Genomic DNA, 25,174 nt, shown 5'->3' on the forward strand with positions numbered 1-25,174 from the left:
ATTATGTGTTGTGATGCTAGGATTAGCCACAATAGTGGACTTTGCGGTTCGCCTTCTAAATAAAAGTCCCTCTTTGAAAGTCATGCAAATGGATACAATTAGTGGAATCATGCCATATTTAGACTAGATATTGCTAAACAATGTGAAACAATGAAATGTGGAATCACTGTACCCAATAACACAACTGTGAAGAGTTTACACTAATATTAACGTCTTAGCTCTTATTGCGGGACTGTGACTGTGTGAAATCACCTCCCCAGTCAGCCTATTGTGTGTATTGACATTCACGTTGCACTGTACAGCTTTACCTAAGGATTGGGGATCAATAAAATGAGGTATCAGTCTCCATCATACCCCCTTCACCTCTTCATCACCCAATCCCTCATCCCTTCATCCCTCTATTCCACCATCCCTTCATCCCTCCATCCCTTCATCCCTCCATCCTTCCATCCCTCCATCCCTTCATCCCTCCATCCCTCCATCCCTTCATCCCTCCATCCCTCCATCCCTCCATCCCTCCATCCCTTCATCCCTCCATCCCTCCATCCCTCCATCCCTCCATTCCCTCCATCTCCATCCCTCCATCCCTCCATCCCTCCATCCCTCATCCCTCCATCCCTCATCCCTCCATCCCTCCATCCATCCCTCCATCCCTCCATCCCTCCATCCCCTCCATCCCTCCATCCCTCATCCCTCCATCCCTCTATTCCCTCCATCCCTCTATCCCTCCATCCCTCTATTCCCTCCATCCCTCCATCCCTCCATCCCTCCATCCCTCATCCCTCCATCCCTCCATCCCTCCATCCCTCCATCCCCTCCATCCCTCCATCCCCTCCATCCCTCCATCCCTCCATCCCCTCCATCCCTCCATCCCTCCATCCCTCCATCCCCTCCATCCCTCCATCCCTCCATCCCTCATCCCTCATCACTTCATCCCTTCATCCCTCCATCCCTTCATCCCTTCATCCCTCATCCCTTCATCCCTCCATCCCTTCATCCCTCCATCCCTTCATCCCTTCATCCCTCCATCCCTTCATCCTTCTATTCCCCCATTCCCCCCATCCCTCCATCCCTTCATCCTTCTATTCCCCCATTCCCTCCATCCCTTCATCCCTTCATCCTTCTATTCCCCCATTCCCTCCATCCCTTCATCCCTTCATCCCTCCATCCCTTCATCCCTTCATCCTTCTATTCTCCCATTCCCTCCATCCCTTCATCACTTCATCCTTCTATTCTCCCATTCCCTCCATCCCTTCATCCTTCTATTCTCCCATTCCCTCCATCCCCTCATCCCTCCATCCCTTCATCCTTCTATTCTCCCATTCCCTCCATCTCCATCCCTCCATCCCTTCATCCCTCTATCCCCCATTCCCTTTGTCCTCCAGTCCTATTAATAAAAGTGACTCATGTCTTTTTCATGGAGAGAGAGAGACAGCTGAGTTTACTCTGGAGGAGAGTTGGAGAGAGAGGGCTGAGTTCACTATGAAAGAGAGAGAGAGAGGGCTGAGTTCACTATGGAGGAGAGAGGAGAGAGGGCTGAGTTCACTATGGAGGAGAGAGGAGAGAGGGCTGAGTTCACTATGGAGGAGAGAGAGAGAGGGCTGAGTTCACTATGGAGGAGAGAGGAGAGAGAGGGCTGAGTTCACTATGAAAGAGAGAGAGAGAAGGCTGAGTTCACTATGGAGGAGAGAGGAGAGAGGGCTGAGTTCACTATGGAGGAGAGAGAGAGAGGGCTGAGTTCACTATGGAGGAGAGATGAGAGAGAGGGCTGAGTTCACTATGGAGGAGAGAGAGAGAGGGCTGAGTTCACTGTGGAGGAGAGAGGAGAGAGGGCTGAATTCACTATGGAGGAGAGAGAGAGGGCTGAGTTCACTATGGAGGAGAGAGAGAGAGGGCTGAGTTCACTATGGAGGAGAGAGAGAGAGGGCTGAGTTCACTGTGGAGGAGAGAGGAGAGAGAGGGCTGAGTTCACTATGGAGGAGAGAGGAGAGGGCTGAGTTCACTATGGAGGAGAGAGGAGAGAGGGCTGAGTTCACTATGGAGGAGAGAGAGAGAGGGCTGAGTTCACTGTGGAGGAGAGAGGAGAGAGGGCTGAGTTCACTATGGAGGAGAGAGGAGAGAGAGGGCTGAGTTCACTATGGAGGAGAGAGAGAGAGGGCTGAGTTCACTGTGGAGGAGAGAGGAGAGAGGGCTGAGTTCACTATGGAGGAAAGAGAGAGAGAGGGCTGAGTTTACTATGGAGGAGAGAGGAGAGGGCTGAGTTCACTATGGAGGAGAGAGAGAGAGGGCTGAGTTCACTATGGAGGAGAGAGAGAGAGGGCTGAGTTCACAATGGAGGGGAGAGAGAGAGGGCTGAGTTCACTATGGAGAAGAGAGAGAGAGGGCTGAGTTCACTATGGAGGAGAGAGAGAGAGGAGAGAGAGGGCTGAGTTCACTATGGAGGAGAGAGAGAGAGGGCTGAGTTCACTATGGAAGTGAGAGAGAGAGAGAGGGCTGAGTTCACTATGAAAGAGAGAGAGAGAGAGAGAGAGGGCTGAGTTCACTATGGAAGTGAGAGGATGCATTCAACTGAAATTTGTCTTCCACATTTATCCCAACCCTTGTGAATCAGAGAGGGATAGAGAGCTGGGTTCACCGCAGTATAATTTTCATTCAGTTATGACTCAGTTATGAGTCAGAGTCAGAGGGGGTATCTCTCTCTCTCTCTCTCTCTCTCTCTCTCTCTCTCTCTCTCTCTCTCTCTCTCTCTCTCCCTTTCAATTTCATTCAATTCAAGGTGCTTTATTGGCATGGGAAACAAATGTTAACGTTGCAATAGCAAGTGAAGTAGATAATATATAAAAGTGAAATAAATATAAACATTACACACAAAGAAGTTCCAAAAGAATAAAGACATTACAAATGTCATATTGTGTCTATATACAGTATTGTATTGATGTACAAATGGTTAAAGTACACAAGGGAAAATAAATAAGCATAAATATGGGTTGTATTTACAATGGTGTTTGTTCTTCACTGGTTGACATTTTCTTGTGGCAACAGGTCACAAATGTTGCTGCTGTGATGGCACACTGTGGAATTTCACCCACTAGATATGCGAGTTTATCAAAATCGGGTTTGTTTTCAAAGGTTTTGTGGATCTGTGTAATCTGAGGGAAATATGTGTCTCTAATATGGTCATACATTTGGCAGGAGGTTAGGAAGTGCAGCTCAGTTTCCACCTCACTTTGTGGGCAGTGTTGCACATAGCCTGTCTTCTCTTGAGAGCCATGTCTGCCTACGGCGGCCTTTCTCAATAGCAAGGCTATGCTCACTGAGTCTGTACATAGTCAAAGCTTTCCTTAATAACTTGTTATGGATAGGGGGCAGTATTTTCACGGCCCGATAAAAAACGTACCCGATTTAATCTGGTATTTACTCCTGCCCAGAAACTAGAATATGCATATAATTATTAACTTTGGATAGAAAACACTCCACAGTTTCTAAAACTGTTTGAATGGTGTCTGTGAGTATAACAGAACTCAAATGGCAGGCCAAAACCTGAGAAGATTCTGTACAGGAAGTACCCTGTCTGACCATTTCTTGGCCTTCTTTGCCATCTCTATCCAAAACAGGGGATCTCTGCTGTAACGTGACATTTTCTAATGCTCCCATAGGCTCTCAGAAGGCGGCAGAACGTTGAATGATGACTCTGCTGTCTCTGGCTGAAAAACAGTAGCGCATTTGGTAAGTGGTCGATCTGAGAACAATGAGACTGGTGCGCGCGTGCACGAGACGACTCCATGTTTACATTTTCAGTCTTTGAACGAAAACAACGACTCCCGGTCGGAATATTATCACTTTTTTACGAGAAAAATCGCATAAAAATTGATTTTAAACAGCTTTTGACATGCTTCGAAGTACGGTACTGGAATATTTGGAATTTTTTTGTCACGATACGCGCCGGGCGCGTCACCCTTCGTTACCCTTTGGATAGTGATTTGAACGCACAACAAAACGCCGCTATTTGGATATAACTATCGATTATTTGGAACCAAAACAACATTGGGTGATGAAGTAGAAGTCCTGGGAGTGCATTCTGACGAAGAACAGCAAAGGTAATACAATTTTTCTTATAGTAAATCTGACTTTGGTGAGTACCAAACTTGGTGGGTGTCAAAATAGCTAGCCATGATGGCCGGGCTATCTACTCAGAATATTGTAAAATGTGCTTTCACCGAAAAGCTATTTTAAAATCGGACACCGCGATTGCATAAAGGAGTTCTGTATCTATAATTCTTAAAATAATTGTTATGTTTTTTGTGAACGTTTATCGTGAGCAATTTAGTAAATTCACCGGAAGTGTTCGGTGGGAATGCTAGTTCTGAACGTCACATGCTAATATAAAAAGCTGGTTTTTGATATAAATATGAACTTGATTGAACAAAACATGCATGTATTGTATAACATAATGTCCTAGGAGTGTCATCTGATGAAGATCATCAAAGGTTAGTGCTGCATTTAGCTGTGGTTTTGTTTTTTGTGACATTATATGCTAGCTTGAAAAATGGGTGTCTGATTATTTCTGGCTGGGTACTCTGCTGACATAATCTAATGTTTTGCTTTCGCTGTAAAGCCTTTTTGAAATCGGACAGTGTGGTTAGATAAAGGAGAGTCTTGTCTTTAAAATGGTGTAAAATAGTAATATGTTTGAAAAATTGAAGTTTTCGGATTTTCGAGGAGTTTGTATTTCGCGCCACGCCCATCATTGGATATTGGAGCAGGTGTTCCGCTTGCGGAACGTCTAGATGTAAGAATAAGTTTGGGTCAGTCACAGTGGTCAGGTATTCTGCCACTGTGTACTCTCTGTTTAGGGCCAAATAGCATTCTAGTTTGCTCAGTTTTTTTGTTCATTCTTTCCAATGTGTCAAGTAATTATCTTTTTGTTTTCTCATGATTTGGTTGGGTCTAATTGTGTTGCTGTCCTGGGGCTCTGTGGGGTCTGTTTGTGTTTGTGAACAGAGCCTCAGGACCAGCTTGTTTAGGGGACTCTTCTCCAGGTTCATCTCTCTGTAGGTGATGGCTTTGTTATGGAAGGTTTGGGAATCGCTTCCTTTTAGGTGGTTGTAGAATTTAACGTCCCTTTTCTGGATGTTGATCATTAGCGGGTATCGGCCTAATTCTGCTCTGCATGCATTATTTGGTGTTCTACATTGTACACAGAGGATATTTTTGCATAATTCTGCATGCGGAGTCTCAATTTAGAGTTTGTCCCATGTTGTGAATTTTTTGTTGGTGAGCGGACCCCAGACCTCACAACCATAAATGGCAATGGGTTCTATAGCTGATTAAGGGTTTTTTAGCCAGATCCTAATTGGTATGTCGAATTTTATGCTCCTATTGAAGGCATAGAAGGCCCTTCTTGCCTTGTCTCTCAGATCATTCACAGCTTTGTGGAAGTTACCTGTGGCGCTGATGTTTAGGCCAAGGTATGTCTAGTTTTTTTGTGTGCTCTAGGGCAACGGTGTCTAGATGGAATTTATATTTGTGGTCCTGGCGACTGGACCTTTTTTGGAACACCATTATTTTTGTCTTACTGAGATTTACTGTCAGGGCCCAGGTCTGGCAGAATCTGTGCAGAAGATCTAGGTGCTGCTGTAGACCCTCCTTGGTTGGTGACAAAAGCACCAGATCATCAGCAAACAGTAGACATTTGACTTCAGATTCTAGTAGGGTGAGACCAGGTGCTGCAGACTTTTCTAGTGCCCGTGCCAATTCGTTAATATATATTTTAAAGAGGGTGAGGCTTAAGCTGCATCCCTGTCTCACCCCATGGCCCTGTGGGAAGAAATGTGTATGTTTTTTGCCTAATTTAAAAGCACACTTGTTGTTTGTGTCCATGGATTTTATAATGTTGTATGTTTTTCCCCCAACACCACTTTCCATCAATTTGTATGGCAGACCCTCATGCCAAATTGAGTCAAAGGCTTTTTTGAAATCATGAGAAGCATGAGAAAACTTTTATTTTGTTTTGGTTTGTTTGTTTGTCAATAAGGGTGTGCAGGGTGAATACGTGGTCTGTCATACAATAATTTGGTAAAAAGCCAATTTGACATTTGCTCAGTACATTGTTTTCACTGAGGAAATGTACGAGTCTGCTGTTAATGATAATGCAGAGGATTTTCCCAAGGTTGCTGTTGACACATATTCCACGGTAGTTATTGGGGTCAAATTTGTCTCCACTTTTGTGGATTGGGGTGATCAGTCCTTGGTTCCAAATATTGGGGAAGATGCCAGAGCTGAGGATGATGTTAAAGAGTTTAAGTATAGCCAATTGGAATTTGTTGTCTGTATATTTGATAATTTCATTGAGGATACCATCAACACCACAGGCCTTTTTGGGTTGGAGGGTTTTTATTTTGTCCTGTAGTTTATTCAAGGTAATTGGAGAATCCAGTGGGTTCTGGTAGTCTTTAATAGTTGATTCTAAGATTTGTATTTGATCATGTATATGTTTTTGCTGTTTGTTCTTTGTTATAGAGCCAAAAAGGTTGGTGAAGTGGTTTACCCATACATCTCCATTTTGGATAGATAATTCTTTGTGTTGTTGTTTGTTTAGTGTTTTCCAATGTTCCCAGAAGTGGTTAGAGTCTTGGATTACATTCAGCTGAATTCTGATGTGCTGTTCCTTTTTTTTCCATAGTGTATTTCTGTATTGTTTTAGTGATTCACCATAGTGAAGGCGTAGACTCAGGTTTTCCGGGTCTCTATGTTGTTGGTTGGACAGGTTTCTCAATTTCTTTCTTAGATTTTTGTGTTCTTCATCAAACCATTTGTCATTCTTGTTCATTTTCTTCGGTTTTCTATTTGAGATTTTTAGATTTGATGGGTAATTTTATTTATTTATTTATTTCACCTTTATTTAACCAGGTAGGCAAGTTGAGAACAAGTTCTCATTTACAATTGCGACCTGGCCAAGATAAAGCAAAGCAGTTCGACAACATACAAAAACATAGAGTTACACATGGAGTAAAACAACATACAATCAATGATGCAGTAGAAAAAAATAAGACTATATACAATGTGAGCAAATGATGTGAGATAATGGAGGTAAAGGCAAAAAAATGCCATGGTGGCAAAGTAAATAAAGTATGGCAAGAAAAACACTGGAAAGGTAGATTTGTAGTTTGAAGAAAGTTAAAAGTTAAAATATAAATAATATGGTGCAAAGGAGCAAAATAAATAAAATAAATAAATACAGTAGGGGAAAAGGTAGTAGTTTGGGCTGAATTAAAGATGGGCTATGTACAGGTGCAGAGATCTGTGAGCTGCTCTGACAGCTGGTGCTTAAAGCTAGTGAGGGAGATAAGTGTTTCCAGTTTTAGAGATTTTTGTAGTTCGTTCCAGTCATTGGCAGCTGAGAACTGGAAGGAGAGACGACCAAAGGAGGAGTTGGCTTTAGGGGTGACCAGAGAGATATACCTGCTGGAGCGCGTGCTACAGGTGGGTGCTGCTATGGTGACCAGTGAGCGGAGATAAGGGGGGACTTTACCTAGCAGGGTCTTGTAGATGACCTGGAGCCAATGTGTTTGGCGACGATTATGAAGTGAAGGCCAGCCAACGAGAGCATACAGGTCGCAGTGGTGGGTTGTATATGGGGCTTTGGTGACAAAACGGATGGCACTGTGATAGACTGCATCCAGCTTGTTGAGTAGGGTATTGGAGGCTATTTTGTAAATGACATCGCCGAAGTCGAGGATTGGTAGGATGGTCAGTTTTACGAGGGTATGTTTGGCAGCATGAGTGAAGGATGCTTTGTTGCGAAATAGGAAGCCAATTCTAGATTTCACTTTGGATTGGAGATGATTGATGTGAGTCTGGAAGGAGAGTTTACAGTCTAACCAGACACCTAGGTATTTGTAGTTGTCCACAAATTCTAAGTTAGAACCGTCCAGAGAAGTTATGCTGGATGGGCGGGCAGGTGCAGGCAGCGATCGGTTGAAGAGCATGCATTTAGTTTTACTTGTGTTTAGGAGCAGTTGGAGACCACGGAAGGAGAGTTGAATGGCATTGAAGCTCGTCTGGAGGGTTGTTAACACAGTGTCCAAAGAAGGGCCAGAAGTATACAGAATGGTGTCGTCTGCGTAGAGGTGGATCAGAGATTCACCAGCAGCAAGAGCGACATCATTTATGTATACAGAGAAAAGAGTTGGCCCAAGAATTGAACCCTGTGGTACCCCCATAGAGACTGCCAGAGGTCCAGACAGTAGGCCCTCCGATTTGACACACTGAACTCTGTCAGAGAAGTAGTTGGTGAACCAGGCGACGCAATCGTTTGAGAAACCAAGGCTACTAAGTCTGCCGATGAGGATGTGGTGATTAACAGAGTCAAAAGCTTTGGCCAGGTCAATGAATACGGCAGCACAGTAATGTTTCTTATCGATGGCGGTTACGATGTCGTTTAGGACCTTGAGCGTGGCTGAGGTGCACCCATGACCAGCTCTGAAACCAGATTGCATAGCGGAGAGGGTGCGGTGGGATTCAAAATAGTCGGTAATCTGTTTGTTGACTTGGCTTTCGAAGACCTTAGAAAGGCAGGGTAGGATGGATATAGGTCTGTAGCAATTTGGGTCAAGAGTGTCACCTCCTTTGAAGAGGGGGATGACAGCAGCTGCTTTCCAATCTATGGGAATCTCAGACGACACGAAAGAGAGGTTGAAGTAAGCTGAGAGGTCAAATTTACACCTTCACTATTACAGTGGAATGTTTAGTCCAGGAAGTTGTCTAAAAGGGATTGAATTCAAGTAGACTGTGATTTCACTGTGATCTGATTGGGGTGTCAGTGGACTGACTGTGAACGCTCTGAGAGACTCTGGGTTTGAGGTCAGTGATAAAGTAGTCTACAGTACTACTGCCAAGAGATGAGCTACAGGTGTACCTACCATAGGAGTCCACCTTGAAGCCTACCATTAACTATGTACATACCTAACACGCGACAGAGGTGCAGGAGTTGTGACCTGTTTTTGTTGGGCATGTTGTCATAGTTGTGCCTAGGGGGACATATGGGGGAGGGAATGCTGTCACCTCCAGTTTGGCGTTTGTCCCCCTGTGTGCTGAGGGCGTCAGGTTCTTGTCCAGTTCTGGCATTTAGGTCAACACAGACTAGTACATGTCCCTCGGCCTGGAAATGATTGATTTCCCCCTCCAGGATGGAGAAGCTGTGTGTGTGTGTGTGTGTGTGTGTGTGTGTGTGTGTGTGTGTGTGTGTGTGTGTGTGTGTGTGTGTGTGTGTGTGTGTGTGTGTGTGTGTGTGTGTGTGTGTGTGTGTGTGTGTGTGTGTGTGTGTGTGTGTGTGTGTGTGTGTGTGTTGATGTGTCCTGCTGTGTGTACATGTTCCAGACCGTCTCTTCGGGCACTGTGTCTGTCTATTTTTGTGTGTGTGTGTGTCTAGTAACTGTGTTGATGTGTTCTGTTGTGTATTGCAGACGGTCTGTTTGGGCAGTGCCGTACCTCTAAGCAGGACCAGGTTCAGTACCAGGTGTCAGTTCCTGTTCTGAAGAGGATGCAGGAGGTCCTCAAGCAGCTGATGCTAGAGGGTGAGTCAACAGCCTAACACGCTGCAGGGTGAGTCAACAGCCTAACACGCTGCAGGGTGAGTCAACAGCCTAACGGGTAACACGCTGCAGGGTGAGTCAACAGCCTAACACGCTGCAGGGTGAGTCAACAGCCTAACACGCTGCAGGGTGAGTCAACAGCCTAACACGCTGCAGGGTGAGTCAACAGCCTAACACGCTACAGGGTGAGTCAACAGCCTAACAGCCTAGACACGCTGCAGGGTGAGTCAACAGCCTAACACGCTGCAGGGTGAGTCAACAGCCTAACACGCTGCAGGGTGAGTCAACAGCCTAACACGCTGCAGGGTGAGTCAACAGCCTAACACGCTGCAGGGTGAGTCAACAGCCTAACACGCTGCAGGGTGAGTCAACAGCCTAACACGCTGCAGGGTGAGTCAACAGCCTAACACGCTGCAGGGTGAGTCATTTTTGCGTTATTTTCATAGCCATAATTATGAGCCCAGTAGCAGGCGGTGGTGCAAGAGGGTTTTGATTTATAAACAAGGTGTTGGTGTGACGAGGCCTTGGCCACTCACTAGCCAATCAACACATCCATTGGCTTAATGCTGCATGTTTGTCTCCAGTTCTGTAGGTTATTGATGGTTTTTGAGTTGTCATCAACTCCAATTTGCCTGTGTGCGCTGAATATTCTCGTCCTGGTCAACTGTGGATTGATATTACAGTTTATTAAATAGCATTGGCTACAGTAGCAAGTGATAGCAACAGTAAAAAAAAAAAACAACCAGTGTTTGCAACATTGTTGCTTCAATGAGCCTAGCCGAGCCTAGCCTAGCCGAACCTAGCCTAGCCGAACCTAGCCAAACCTAGCCTAGCCGAGCCTAGCTAAACCTTGCCGAGCCTAGCCGAGCCGAACCTAGCCTAGCCGAGCCTAGCCTAGCCGAGCCTAGCCAAACCTAGCCTAGCCGAACCTAGCCTAGCCGAGCCTAGCCAAACCTAGCCTAGCCGAACCTAGCCTAGCCTAGCCGAGCCTAGCCGAGCCTAGCCGAGCCTAGCCGAACCTAGCCTAGCTGAACCTAACGTAGCCGAATCTAGTGTAGCCGAACCTAGCCAGCCCAAACCTAGCCAAACCTAACCGAGCCTAGCCAAACCTAGCCTAGCCGAACCTAGCCTAGCCGAGCCTAGCTGAACCTAGCCTAGCCGAGCCTAGCCTAGCCGAGCCGGGCCTAGCCGAACCGAGCCGAGCCTAGCCGAACCTAGACTACTTGTCTTTAAGTGTCGCACTTCTCCTAAAATAAAATATACTTCTCTACTTTGCAAGGCCAGGATAAAAAAGACACAATATATTGCTGAACTAGCCTTCGTTATATTAGCCTTTGCCCAGAGTACGCATAACATTCGTACATCGATACAAAATACTGGGCTGCTGTCAAATGTACCGTTGCCTATATTTGAGGCAGATTTTTTTTTTATCTGACGTTGATATGGCATTATAGGACGACTAAATAGTTTGAAGCGTGTCTTTGGTAGTAGGATGAGGAGCGCTTTTTGAAAATGGGGATGGATAGCCTATTTCAACAAACAAAATTAGCTATGCAGGTATGTGAATTGTGAATAATGAAAAAGCAAGAGGTAAAAAAAAATCTTAAATATTTATATTCAATCAATAACATTTATTTATAAAGCCCATTTTACATCAGTAGATGTCACAAAGTGCTTTACAGATACCCAGCCTAAAACCCCAGAGAGGAAGCAATGCAGATGTAGAAGCACGGTGGCGCAGCGGTCTAAGGCACTGCATTTCAGTGCTAGAGGCGTCACTACAGACCTTGGTTCGATTCTAGGCAGTATCGCAACCGGCCGTGATTGGTAGTCCCATAGGGCGGCTCACAATTGGCCCAGCGTCGTCCGGGTTAAGGTTTGACCTGGGGTAGGCAGTCATTGTAAATAAGAATTTGTTCTTAAACTGACTTGCCTATTTAAATAAATGTTTAATTAATTTAAAAAAGGAAAAATTCCAAAGCACTCCAAGTAGCCCAATTAAAACGCCTTTATTCATAGGCTACTTGGCTAATAGCCAGGGGAAAAGGTACGTACTTATGCAATGCTTCTAAACCAGCATTGATTAAAGGGAGGGTAGGCTGTGCTTGGTTTTTAATGAAACAACATTTTGTGTTTCTAAAGATGAGATTCTCCGGCACAAAAAAGGAGCATCTCTCCTTCCATATGCACTGTGCGTCATGGCTGGATAGGCTGCTCTTTCGCTCTCTAAATACACGTCACTGTCAAATGTGTTACTGCTAAGTGCTGCTTTTTTTGTGGGTATTAAAACGTCCCATTAGCTCTGCATTAAATTGTCACTTTTGCGCTTGTTTTTAAAGGACACACCTCATATACTGCCAAGCTTCCCACCTCAGCGCAAGCGAGCTGATGTTGAATTACCAAACTTAGCGTTAAGGCAGGAAAACGCACTGTATGCCAGTATTACTTGACCAAATTGCGAGCTAACGTGCGTTTGACTCTTGCGCCTCCTTAGCACCAGATAATAGAGCCCTCTGTGTTACGATTACTTTTTAGCTCATTTAACCAAAAAATCGACTCATGTTCAAATACAAACACATTGATTCAATTCAACATGTTCCTAAAAATATGAATTACCTAAGCAAATATTCTTTATCCCAATTGTCCAATTGTAGGTCTGTCCTGGCAGGATGACATCACCCAGTACATTGTTGCCAAAGAGCTGAGCAGAGTTCCTCACAACACACACTCCCTGAAGGCCTCCTCCTTCACACAGTAAGGATACTAATAGATTTGAGAGAATGTAAAGTTGTCCCTTCAGGCCTCCTCCCAGCTGGTCTACCCAGTAGGGTCTTGTCTCTGTGTAGCTGTGAATGTAAAGATGCTTTATAGGAACTGTAGGTGGATTTAGACCTGTGAGCCTTTTCTCTAGACTATCCAACATTGTCTTGTGTGTCTTACAGCCTCTGTGTAACGTAGACGGAAGAACCACTATGCTCATATTCAAAAAAACGTCTCAGACTAGGAACAGGTCCCCCATGTCTGTATAACATTTGATTAACTATGACCTATATAAAGCAAAGCTGATCCTATATCAGCACTCCTATTCTGAGCTCTTTGTTGAATGACTCTCTCTGATCTGCTAAACTCTCCCTCTTGGCTTGTACCCCCTACCAGAACCAAGCAGAGCTCCTCCAATCAGGGAGGATACCCCAGCAGCTCCTCCAATCAGAGAGGAGACCCCAGCAGCTCCTCCAATCAGGGAGGATACCCCAGCAGCTCCTCCAATCAGAGAGGATACCCCAGCAGCTCCTCCAATCAGGGAGGATATCCCAGCAGCTCCTCCAATCAGGGAGGATACCCCAGCAGCTCCTCCAATCAGAGAGGATACCCCAGCAGCTCCTCCAATCAGGGAGGATACCCCAGCAGCTCCTCCAGACAGGGAGGATACCCCAGCAGCTCCTCCAATCAGGGAGGATACCCCAGCAGCTCCTCCAAGCAGGGAGGATACCCCAGCAGCTTCTCGAAGCAGGGAGGATACCCCAGCAGTTCCTCCAGTCAGGGAGGATACCCCAGCAGCTCCTCCAATCAGGGAGGATACCCCAGCAGTTCCTCCAGTCAGGGAGGATACCCCAGCAGCTCCTCCAAGCAGGGAGGATACCCCAGCAGCTCCTCCAAGCAGGGAGGATACCCCAGCAGCTCCTCCAAGCAGGGAGGATACCCCAGCAGCTCCTCCAAGCAGGGAGGATACCCCAGCAGCTTCTCCAAGCATGGAGGATACCCCAGCAGCTCCTCCAAGCAGGGAGGATACCCCAGCAGCTCCTCCAAGTCAGGGGCCAGTCAGGCTGACAGCCGCCAAGACTACTTGATAGTAAACCATCTCCAGTCCCCCCTCCACATGCAGACATCTCCCATGGACCCCTTTACCTACCAACAGGTACTGTAGGCTACAGCCATGCATGTTAACACAGACACTCAGACACACAACAAACTTTATATTGTAAAGATAATTTGTTCCCTTTCAGTGAACTCTGTACAATACAGCTATTGGGAGTTTACGCGCACGCACACTCTACTGAAGAACAACAGAATCACGCCTGACATGGCCAATGAACACCGTACCTCACTTGAATCCCCACCTTCTACAGGTGATAAACTTGAGGCACGAATTCCTCCCTTCAATTCTTCCTGCTCTTCACCTCGACCTAAACAGAACAATTCACACATTTCTTAAACAAAAATCTAGAACAAAAAAAATGTTTCAGGCTTTACTCCGACTGAACTGTCCCACTTAAGGAAGGCATGCTCATCCTGCTGCATGTTGTGTGTTACCGTTTGGTAACTACACTGAACAAAAAATATAAACGCAACATTTAAAGTGTTGGTTCCATTGTTTCGTGAGTTGAAATAAAAAATCCCAGAAATTTCCTATAGGCCAAAATATTATTATTTTGTCAAAATACATGTGTTTACATCCCTGTTAGTGAGCATTTCTCCTTTGCCAAGATAATCCATCCACCTGACAGGTGTGGCATATGATCGAAGCAATCATGAAGCGTGGAATCCGATTGGTCAGACCAGAGGTTGGCTAGACCTAAGCACGGGCGCTTCCTGTTTTAGTTTCTGCCTATAAGAGGGGAGCAACAAGATGGAGTCATGGTCGGATTTGCCAAAAGGAGGGCGGGGGAGGGCCTTGTATGCATTGCGGAAGTTAGAGTAGCAATGGTCGAGCGTGTTAATCGCTCATGTACAGCAATCGATATGCTGATAGAATTTAGGGAGACTTGCTCTAAAATTTGCTTTGTTAAAATCCCCAGCTACAATAAATGCAACCTCAGGATATATGGTTTCTAGTTTGCATAAATTCCAGTGAAGTTCCTTGATGGCCGTCTTGGTATCCGCTTGCGGGGGGTATACACGGCTGTGACGATAACCGAGGAGAGTTCCCTTGGGAGATAATACGGACGACGTTTGATCGTGAGGAACTCTAGGTAAACAAAAGACATTGAGTTCCCATATGTTGTTACAATTACAGCACGAGTTGTTAATCATGAAACATAGACCCCCGCCCTTCTTCTTACCCGGAGAGATGCACTGAAAATCCCGTTGGCTGTATGGACTCCGACAGCATGTCCCCAGCTAGCCATGCTTCCGTGAAACAGAGTATGTTACAATCCCGGATATCTCTCTAAGCGAGTTTCAGAGATCAAAATAAAGTTTATTTGGTCACGTGCGCCGAATACAACAGGTGTAGTAGACCTCACAGTGAAATGCTGAATACAACAGGTGTAGTAGACCTTACGGTGAAATGCTGAATACAACAGGTGTAGACCTTACAGTGAAATGTTTACTTACAGGCTCTAACCAATAGTGCAATAAAAGGTATTAGGTGAACAATAGGTAGGTAAAGAAATAAAACAACAGTAAAAAGACAGGCTATATACAGTAGAGAGGCTATAAAAGTAGCGAGGCTATATACAGTAGAGAGGCTACATACAGTAGCGAGGCTATATACAGTAGCGAGGCTATATACAGTAGCGAGAATACATACAGTAGCGAGGCTACACACAGTAGCGAGGCTACATACAGTAGCGAGGCTATATACAGTAGCGAGGCTATATACAGTAGCGAGGCTATATACAGTAGCGAGAATACATACAGTAGCGAGGCTACATACAGTAGAGAGGCTATATACAGTAGCGAGGCTACATACAGTAGAGAGGTTATATACAGTATGTGAGGCTACATACAGTAGCGAGGCTACACACAGTAGAGAGGATATATACAGTAGAGAGGCTATATACAGTAGCGAGGCTACATACAGTAGAGAGGCTATATACAGTAGAGAGGCTATATACAGTAGAGAGGCTATATACAGTAGAGAGGCTATATACAGTAGAGAGGTTATATACAGTAGAGAGGCTATATACAGTAGAGGTTATATACAGTAGAGAGGCTATATACAGTAGAGAGGCTATATACAGTAGAGAGGCTATATACAGTAGAGAGGCTATAACAGTAGCGAGGCTATATACAGTAGAGAGGCTATATACAGTAAAGAGGCTATATACAGTAGAGAGGGCTATATACAGTAGCGAGGCTATATACAGTAGAGAGGCTATATACAGTAGAGAGGGTATATACAGTAGCAAGGCCCTGTGTGGGCTCGTGTGGCTCAGTTGGTAGAGCATGGTGTTTGCAATGCCAGGGTTGTGAGTTCGATTCCCATGGGGGACCAGTACGGGAAAAAAATGTATGAAATGTATGCATTCACTACTGTAAGTCGCTCTGGATAAGAGTGTCTGCTAAATGACGTAAATGTAAAACGAGAGGCTATATACAGACACCGGTTAGTCAGGCTGATTGAGGTAGTATGTAGTATGAATGTTTTCTGATGTTAGCAAGTTATAGATTTCATGAACCTTATTTTGAAGGCTACATATATTAATATGGGTTATTCTTAGCCCTTCCTGGGTAGCTTATCAGAGATCGACATGGAGAAAAAACTAAGTAAAATTATAAACATTGTTGAGCTAATATTCAGTCAATCAGGTGTGTAGTGTGTGTGTGTGTGTGTGTGTGTGTGTGTGTGTGTGTGTGTGTGTAGGTGTGTGTGTGTATGTAGAATGTGTGTGTGTGTGTGTGTGTGTGTGTGTGTGTGTGTGTGTGTGTGTGTGTGTGTGTGTGTGTGTGTGTGTGTGTGTGTGTGTGTGTGTGTGTGTGTGTGTGTGTGTGTGTGGAAGGAGGGTGGACAACACAGGAAGCTGCTGAAGGGAGGAAGGCTCATAATAATGGCCAGAACGGAGCAAATGGAAACCGTGTGTTTGATATATTTGATACCAATCCACCTATTCTGCTCCAGTCATTACAACGAGCCCATCCTCCCCAATTATTAAGGTGCCACCAACCTCCCGTGGTGGACAATGAGCTTATCGTAGGGGATGTAAGCAATGTCACCACGCTTTCTGGCTTTCTGGCTTTCTGGCTTTCTGGCTTTCATAGCTGGCATAAGTTCTTTCCGTCTCTGGTTCCTCTCAAGTTCTTGGCTCTCTCCAGAACAGCCATCTTGTCCTTGAACCTTAGGAACTTCACCACTGTCGACCTGAGTCTGTCACCTGGGCTCGTTATAGCGCGATCCACCTCAATCTGCCTATAATCCATCTGCAACTTTTCACTGATAATTGTTCTCACTTTCTCTTCAGTCTCCATCCAGGTGGAGACTCTTGGTATGCCATCCGCAACAATGTTATTCCTCCTGGATTGTCCGTCTAGATAGTATCTTTTTTTCCCCCTAGTCATCTGTAATAATGATTCACAGACTGTGCTAATGTCACTTACAGTTTGTCATCTTGCTGTAAGTCTCTTTAATTACATCCACCTCTCCCGGGGAGAACTGCAAACTGTTCTGGTCAGATCATCCATTATTTTGTTAGTTGAGTCCACCAGTATTTGGACAAAGCTCTTGAAGCTATTTTCCTGTTGCTGCAACAACTGCTTGTATACATCGTGTTGTTGATTTTAAAAGATCATGATAGCAAAACACTGTCCTCTCCATTATTCCAACCTTTAACTTTTGGAGGCATGATGGTGACAACGAAGGCTAACGTTGGTACACCACGCAATTCCAGCCAGCACAGCTCACAGGTCCAATGGAAATGGCAACAAACAACAGGGATTTAAACAGCTACAAGCCCGGAACTATCCACAGTACCAGACATAAGGGCTAACCACGTCGCGGGCTGTGTTCAAACTGTCAAGGAAACCTGGCTAGCTTGATAGCTAGCTGCTAGGCTAGCTGCTTCGCCAAAGCAGTAGCTCTTCAGATTTTAGGGTTTGGCAGGATCACGGGACATATAGCAACGGTCTCAGCAACTGAGGCTAACTGCGTCGCGGGATCTGAATTAACCAGGTTGGCTAGTAAACAAGTTCAGCATGTTACACACTACGCTGCTGTGGATGTAGCATGGGAATTCCTGGCTTCCGCTCGTTGAGCCGAGTAGCTGCACGCTTGTCAGCGGGGTGGCCATCCTCCCCCAGTGGCGGAAGGCATCCAGGTTTGGTGGGAAATATCTGCCACAGTCAAGCGCTGCTTACCTCTTTTTTCAGACCTAATCGATTAGATGACCTGGGCCCAAGCTAATGTTGCATGGGTATTCCCACTTCATGGATGTGGAGGGCATGGAGGGTGCGGGACTTGTCCACACGCCTCCGGTGGATGGGAAACTAGCTACCTAACAAAGTGATGGTTAACCCCAACCCGTCACTCCCGAATAAGCACTGTCATTTTTCGGGGGGCGCAGCTTGACAAGGTGTACCGGGCCCAGGGCTGTGGCAGCCCGGTCCCTGAACCTACAGTCGCAACGCTGCAGGTTTACCAGACTGAGCTGTTGGCTGACCTGACAACAGTTCTGGTTGCTGAGGAGCCCCACACAAAGCTCCGAGATGAGATTTGTGCTACGGTCAATTTCATCATGTCCTGTTCACCGTCTCAGCGCTTTGGGAAAATCATGGGCGCTACCGTGGTGGCGCAGCGGCACATTTGGAGGACTTTGTCGCAGGTGCCGGAGAGAGACTGGCAGTTGTACTTGGATGAGCTGATTTTCTCCTACGGGGTTGTTTGGTTCAGCCCTGGAGTCTATGCAGTCTCATTCTGAGGAAAAAATAAGCAGGAGGCAGTGCTGCGTGTCTTCTTTCCTCGGTGCTGCGTGTCTTCTTTCCTCGGTGCTGTGCGTCTTCTTTCCTCGGTGCTGCGTGTCCTCTTTCGTCGGTGCTGCGCGTGCTCTTTCCTCGGTGCTGCGTGTCCTCTTTCCTCGGTGCTGAGCGTCCTCTTTCCTCGGTGCTGCATGTCCTCTTTCCTTGGTGCTGAGCGTCTTTGTTCTTCGGTGCTGCATGTCCTCTTTCCTCGGTGCTGAGAGTCCTCTTTCCTTGGTGGTGAGCGTCTTTGTTCTTCGGTGCTACGTGTTCTCTTTCCTCGGTGCTGATCATCTTCTTTCGTCGGTGCTGTGCGTCCTGTTTCCTCGGTGCTGTGCGTCCTGTTTCCTCGGTGCTGCGTGTCCTCTTTCCTCGGTGCTTCGCATCCTCTTTCCTTGGGGCTCCGCGTCTTCTTTCCTCGGTGCTGCTGCGGCCTCATCTTCTAGAGTGTCTGCAGACAGAGGCCCGGTGGCTAAGCTAGCTTACCAAGCTTCTGGGTCCACCTCCATGTCTGCTCCTGCTTGTCTTGTTCCTCAAGAGCAGACTAGGTTGCTTGCCACAGGTGTCGTTTTACTCCCAAGGGTGAAGGGAAAACTGGTCCATCCATGGTGGAAATTCAAAAAGGCATAAAAAAAATAACAATTCTCCCACAAGATGGTGTTCCACCCCTTGAGATGGCACTTTACTGGAGACTCTCTGTGCACATGCGCAGTGTCTCGCTTGATTAGGCAAACAGCAACATTGAGGTACAGGCTAAAATTTGTTGTGCATCACCTATGTTTTGACGGTATCACTGAGGCCTCAGAGCCTGTTTTAGGAAGGAGAATTCTCCAGAAGCAGTCGTTCCTGTGTTAGAGGCCCAGGACAGCTTGTACACCCGGTATCAACTGGTTCCCAAAAGGGGCCGGACTTTGCGCCCCTATTTTGACCTGCATGCCCTAAACAAGCATCTTAGGGTCTACAAATTCAGAATGCTCATGATCAGCCGGTTGTTACAGCCCATGCGATTGGTTCACCTCCATCGTCTTGAAGGATGCATACTTTCATGGGGCCATATATCCCCCTCCCCATAACAGAAAATTCCTGAGGTTCCATTTTGAGGCTGTAGCCTACAATTTTCTGGTCCTCCCTTTTGGGCTGTCCCTCTTGCCTCGCATTTTCACCAAAGTTGTGAAGGTGGATTTGGCAACTATGCAGTGTCGTAGAGGATATTGGACTACCTGGATGATTGGCTGGTGGTAGCGGAGTCGAGGAGCAGGTGGTATTACACACATCCATGCTGGTTTCCCATGTTCAGTCTCTGGGTTTCAAAGGGAATCAAGAGAAGAGCTGTTTGACTCAATCTCAACGCATTCTGGGTCTTGAGTTAGACTCAGTCGAGAATCGTGCATTCTTGTCCCCACATATAGCTTGGACGCATCGCACCACCTGAACCAGTCACTTCAGCTGTCCCTGTCATGTCTACAGGCTCTAGCTCAGTGGACGGACCCATGCGGCTGTTGTCAAGTTGCATCCCGCAAGGTGATTTTTTACATTTAGTCATTTAGCAGACACTCTTATCCAGAGCGACTTACAGTAGTGAATGCATACATTTCATACATTTTTTTCTCCGTACTGGTCCCCTGTGGGAATTGAACCCACAACCCTGGCGTTGCAAACATCATGCTCTACCAACTGAGCTGCACAGGGATCACGACAGATGCATCATTGAAGTTGCCATATTCAAATCACAGACAGTGTCACCAGCAAAGCACCCCCACATCATCACACCTCCTCCTCCATGCTTCACAGTGGGAACCACACATGTGGAGATCATCCATTCACCTACTCTGCATCTCACAAAGACAAGGAGGTTGGAACCAAAAATCTCAAATTTGGACTCATCAGACCAAAGGACAGATTTCCACTGGTCTAATGTCCATTGCTCATGTTTCTTGGTTCAGCAAGTCTCTTCTTATTATTAGTGTCCTTTAGTAGTGGTTTCTTTGCAGCAATTCGACCATGAAGGCCTAATTCACGCAGTCTCCTCTGAACAGCTGATGTTGAGATGTGTCTGTACTTGAACTCTGAAGAACTTATTTGGGCTACAATTTCTGAGGCTGGTAACTCTAATGAACTTATCCTGTGCAACAGAGGTAACTCTGGGTCATCCTTTCCTGTGGCGGTCCTCATGAGAGCCAATTTCACCATAGTGCTTGATGGTTTTTGCGATTACACTTTAAGAAACTTTCAAAGTTCTTGAAATGTTCCGTATTGACTGACCTTCATGTCATAAAGTAATGATGGACTGTCATTATCTCTTTGCTTATTTGAGCTGTTCTTGCCATAATATGGACTTGGTATTTTACCAAATAGGGCTATCTTCTGTATACCACCCCTACCTTGTCACAACACAACTGATTGGCTCAAATGCACTAAGGAAAGAAATTCCACAAACAGCTGTTAATTTAAACGCATTCCAGGTGACATTCTGAGTGTGTTGTCTAGCAGCACCATATCACCAGGTAACATTCTGAGTATGTTGTCTAGCAGCACCATATCACCAGGTAACATTCTGAGTGTGTTGTCTAGCAGCACCATATCACCAGGTAACATTCTGAGTATGTTGTCTAGCAGCACCATATCACCAGGTAACATTCCGAGTGTGTTGTCCAGCAGCACCATATCACCAGGTAACATTCTGAGTATGTTGTCTAGCAGCACCATATCACCAGGTAACATTCTGAGTATGTTGTCTATCACTAGCAGCACCATATCACCAGGTAACATTCTGAGTATGTTGTCTAGCAGCACCATATCACCAGGTAACATTCTGAGTGTGTTGTCTAGCAGCACCATATCACCAGGTAACATTCTGGGTATGTTGTCTATCACTAGCAGCACCATATCACCAGGTAACATTCTGAGTATGTTGTCTATCACTAGCAGCACCATATCACCAGGTAACATTCTGAGTATGTTGTCTAGCAGCACCATATCACCAGGTAACATTCTGAGTATGTTGTCTATCAGCACCATATCACCAGGTAACATTCTGAGTATGTTGTCTAGCAGCACCATATCACCAGGTAACATTCTGAGTATGTTGTCTAGCAGCACCATATCACCAGGTAACATTCTGAGTGTGTTGTTTAGCAGCACCATATCACCAGGTAACATTCTGAGTATGTTGTCTAGCAGCACCATATCACCAGGTAACATTCCGAGTGTGTTGTCCAGCAGCACCATATCACCAGGTAACATTCTGAGTATGTTGTCTAGCAGCACCATATCACCAGGTAACATTCTGAGTGTGTTGTCTAGCAGCACCATATCACCAGGTAACATTCTGGGTATGTTGTCTATCACTAGCAGCACCATATCACCAAGTAACATTCTGAGTATGTTGTCTATCACTAGCAGCACCATATCACCAGGTAACATTCTGAGTATGTTGTCTATCACTAGCAGCACCATATCACCAGGTAACATTCTGAGTATGTTGTCTATCACTAGCAGCACCATATCACCAGGTAACATTCTGAGGATGTTGTCTATCACTAACAGCACCATATCACCAGGTAACAATCTGAGTATGTTGTCTATCAGCACCATATCACCAGGTAACATTCTGAGTATGTTGTCTATCACTAGCAGCACCATATCACCAGGTAACATTCTGAGTATGTTGTCTAGCAGCACCATATCACCAGGTAACTTACTGAGTATGTTGTCTATCACTAACAGCACCATATCACCAGGTAACAATCTGAGTATGTTGTCTATCACTAACAGCACCATATCACCAGGTAACATTCTGAGTATGTTGTCTATCACTAGCAGCACCATATCACCAGGTAACATTCTGAACATGTGTAAATGTCCTTGGTGAATAAAGGTGATTCTGATTCCCTCCATCAGGGAACAGTAGTTATAGTCATAACTGTACATTTGCAATGACTTACCTGGCTATAAGTAAAGGTTTAATGTATGAAATCAGTCACACGCACACACACACAAACACGCACGGCTGGACGTACGCACACAAACACACATACACTTGTCCTCATCCGTAAACCATCTCTCTGTGTATTACAGCACAGATACCAGGAAGATATGGAGCGCTCCCTCCACCAGGGAGGAAAGGTCTACGCAGGGCTCCGTCCTTCCTCCAGATACCAACAGGCCAAACAGAGAGAGAGAGACCGTCAGCTGCTGCAGGACGTCATCTCCCTCTATCTGTCCTCATCCCCTGCACTGCCCTCATTCCGCCACCGGGGGGCAGCAACCCTGCCAGCCCCAACCTACCACGAGGAACTGGAGCTGCCTCTGGACTATGTGGAAGACTACAGTCTGACGGAGCTGGCTATGGCTAGAGACAGACAACATCAGCAACAGCAGCAGCTTGCACAGCAGGACTACAGCTCTCTGGCTGGGCTGGATGGTGAGTTAGTGGAACTGCTGTCTTAATGTAACTCCACCACTGGGCTGGATGGTGAGTTAGTGGATCTGCTGTCTTAATGTAACTCCACCACTGGGCTGGATGGTGAGTTAGTGGAACTGCTGTCTTGATGTAGAGTTATTATTTTAGAATGCAAAGATGCAAGAAAATGGATCTCCACCCTTCTCACTAATGGCAAATAATTACATGTTGTTATTATGTTTATTTTGTTATGAATAAGCGTGTCGTCATAGCCTCCATTAGGCTACTTGTCTGCTTGTAATGCAATACTTCAACATTTTACGTTTACATTTTAGTTAGTGCACTCATTTTAGCGAGGTGGGAAACCACATATCAGTCATAGTAAGTACATTTTTCCTCAGTAAAGTAGCTATCAGTAGGTCAGAGCTCCCCATCGTTAAGCACACCTGGACTTCATAAATCATGTGGGGAATAAGTCAAGTGTTAATTCACGAAAGGAGGGGGGGGTATTTAAGATACTCTTTGAAGAGGTAGGGTTCCAGATGTTGAATGCGAGCTTCGACTGGAAGCCAGTGGAGTGTGCGGAGGAGCGAGGTGACATGGGTGAACTTGGGAATGTTGAACACCAGGTGGGCTGCAGCGTTCTGGATCAGTTGCAGGGGTTTGATGGCCCAGCCAACAGACAGTTGCAGTAGTCCAGACGGGAGATGAAAAGTGCCTGGATTAGGACCTGCTCCGCTTCCTGTGTGAGGCAGGGTTGTACTCTACGGATGTTGTAGAGCATGAACCTACAGGAGTGAGTCACTACTTTGATATTTGCAGAGAACGACAGGGTGTTGTCCAGGGTTACGTCACGGTTATTTGCAGTGATAGGAAAGACCATGAGAGGATATGACAGAGCTGAGTGACTTGGTGTGTAGAGAGAAGAGGAGAGGTCCTAGAACCGAGCCCTGTGGGACACCAGTAGTGAGAGTACATGGTGCAGAACCAGATCCCCACCTCTCCCACCTCAACTGCTAGAAAACGTTGCATATATGTGGTATAAAGTTTGCAGGGAGCTCAGCACGTTCTCACTTCAAAGTTCAGTTTTTTTTAATAAATGCCAACTTTTAAATGAAAACTAGCGTACGTATGTTTTGGGGTAAATTGTGTATGTATTCAAATGTTATAAATCTGTTCCCTGGTGGACTCATGTCTCTGTAGACTCCATCTAGCAGAGGAAACCAGCTAAAGTGTATACGTCTATTTTAGCTCATACTGATCAGTGTTGGGGAAGCTGCTCTGAAAATATAGTTTACCAAGCTACCAATTACTTCACACTGGAAGAAGTTAAGCTACACTTAAAAAAAATATTGTTTACTGAACTAAAGTTACTTTGAAAAAAGTAGTTCCACTATATCCTACAAACTACTTTGTGAAAAATTATCATATCTAAATCTGAAATATCCTAGACTACAAATTGTAAGAACAGATCCCTCTGGAGTCAGATCTTAACAGAATGTGTAATTTAGCCTATTAAACACAAAAACAAAGTTTCAAGTGAGAATTAGGCCAGTTTGATGCCAAAAAAAGAAAGATAATGGTTTCCTACTTTACCCATATTTTCTTTTCTTTTTGCTAAATAAGTAGTGTGTAGTTCCAGTAGTTAGCTACACCGCTACATAGTAAAACAGTAGTGTGTAGTTCCAGTAGTTAGCTACACCGCTACATAGTAAAACAGTAGTGTGTAGTTCCAGTAGTTAGCTACATGGTTAAACAGTAGTGTGTAGTTCCAGTAGTTAGCTACACCGCTACATGGTTAAACAGTAGTGTGTAGTTCCAGTAGTTAGCTACACCGCTACATGGTAAAACAGTAGTGTGTAGTTCCAGTAGTTAGCTACACCGCTACATGGTAAAACAGTTGCCTGTAGTTCCAGTAGTTAGCTACACTGCTACATAGTAAAACAGTAGTGTGTAGTTCCAGTAGTTAGCTACACTGCTACATGGTAAAACAGTTGCCTGTAGTTCCAGTAGCTAGCTACACTGCTACATAGTAAAACAGTAGTGTGTAGTTCCAGTAGTTAGCTACACTGCTACATAGTAAAACAGTAGTGTGTAGTTCCAGTAGTTAGCTACACCGCTACATGGTAAAACAGTAGTGTATAGTTCCAGTAGTTAGCTACACTGCTACATGGTTAAACAGTAGTGTGTAGTTCCAGTAGTTAGCTACACCGCTACATGGTTAAACAGTAGTGTATAGTTCCAGTAGTTAGCTACATGGTTAAACAGTAGTGTGTAGTTCCAGTAGTTAGCTACACCGCTACATGGTAAAACAGTAGTGTGTAGTTCCAGTAGTTAGCTACACCGCTACATGGTTAAACAGTAGTGTGTCGTTCCAGTAGTTAGCTACATGGTTAAACAGTAGTGTGTAGTTCCAGTAGCTAGCTACACTGCTACATAGTAAAACAGTAGTGTGTAGTTCCAGTAGTTAGCTACACTGCTACATAGTAAAACAGTAGTGTGTAGTTCC

General features: G+C 45.4%; 1 protein-coding gene across 1 annotated transcript in view; it reads left to right on the forward strand.

The window, feature by feature from the left end:
• The window catches only part of LOC115161409 (receptor-type tyrosine-protein phosphatase-like N), a gene marked incomplete in the record, with an annotated part of 90,204 nt that overhangs the window by 27,220 nt on the left and 37,810 nt on the right, over window positions 1-25,174 (forward strand). The window contains 4 exon segments of the mRNA XM_029712374.1: window positions 9,465-9,575; window positions 12,248-12,347; window positions 12,750-13,509; window positions 22,341-22,686. Of these exon segments, the coding sequence (XP_029568234.1) occupies window positions 9,465-9,575; window positions 12,248-12,347; window positions 12,750-13,509; window positions 22,341-22,686 (1,317 nt within the window).

This window comes from Salmo trutta, chromosome 24 (assembly GCF_901001165.1).
Source record: "Salmo trutta chromosome 24, fSalTru1.1, whole genome shotgun sequence".
Lineage (NCBI taxonomy): Eukaryota > Metazoa > Chordata > Actinopteri > Salmoniformes > Salmonidae > Salmo > Salmo trutta.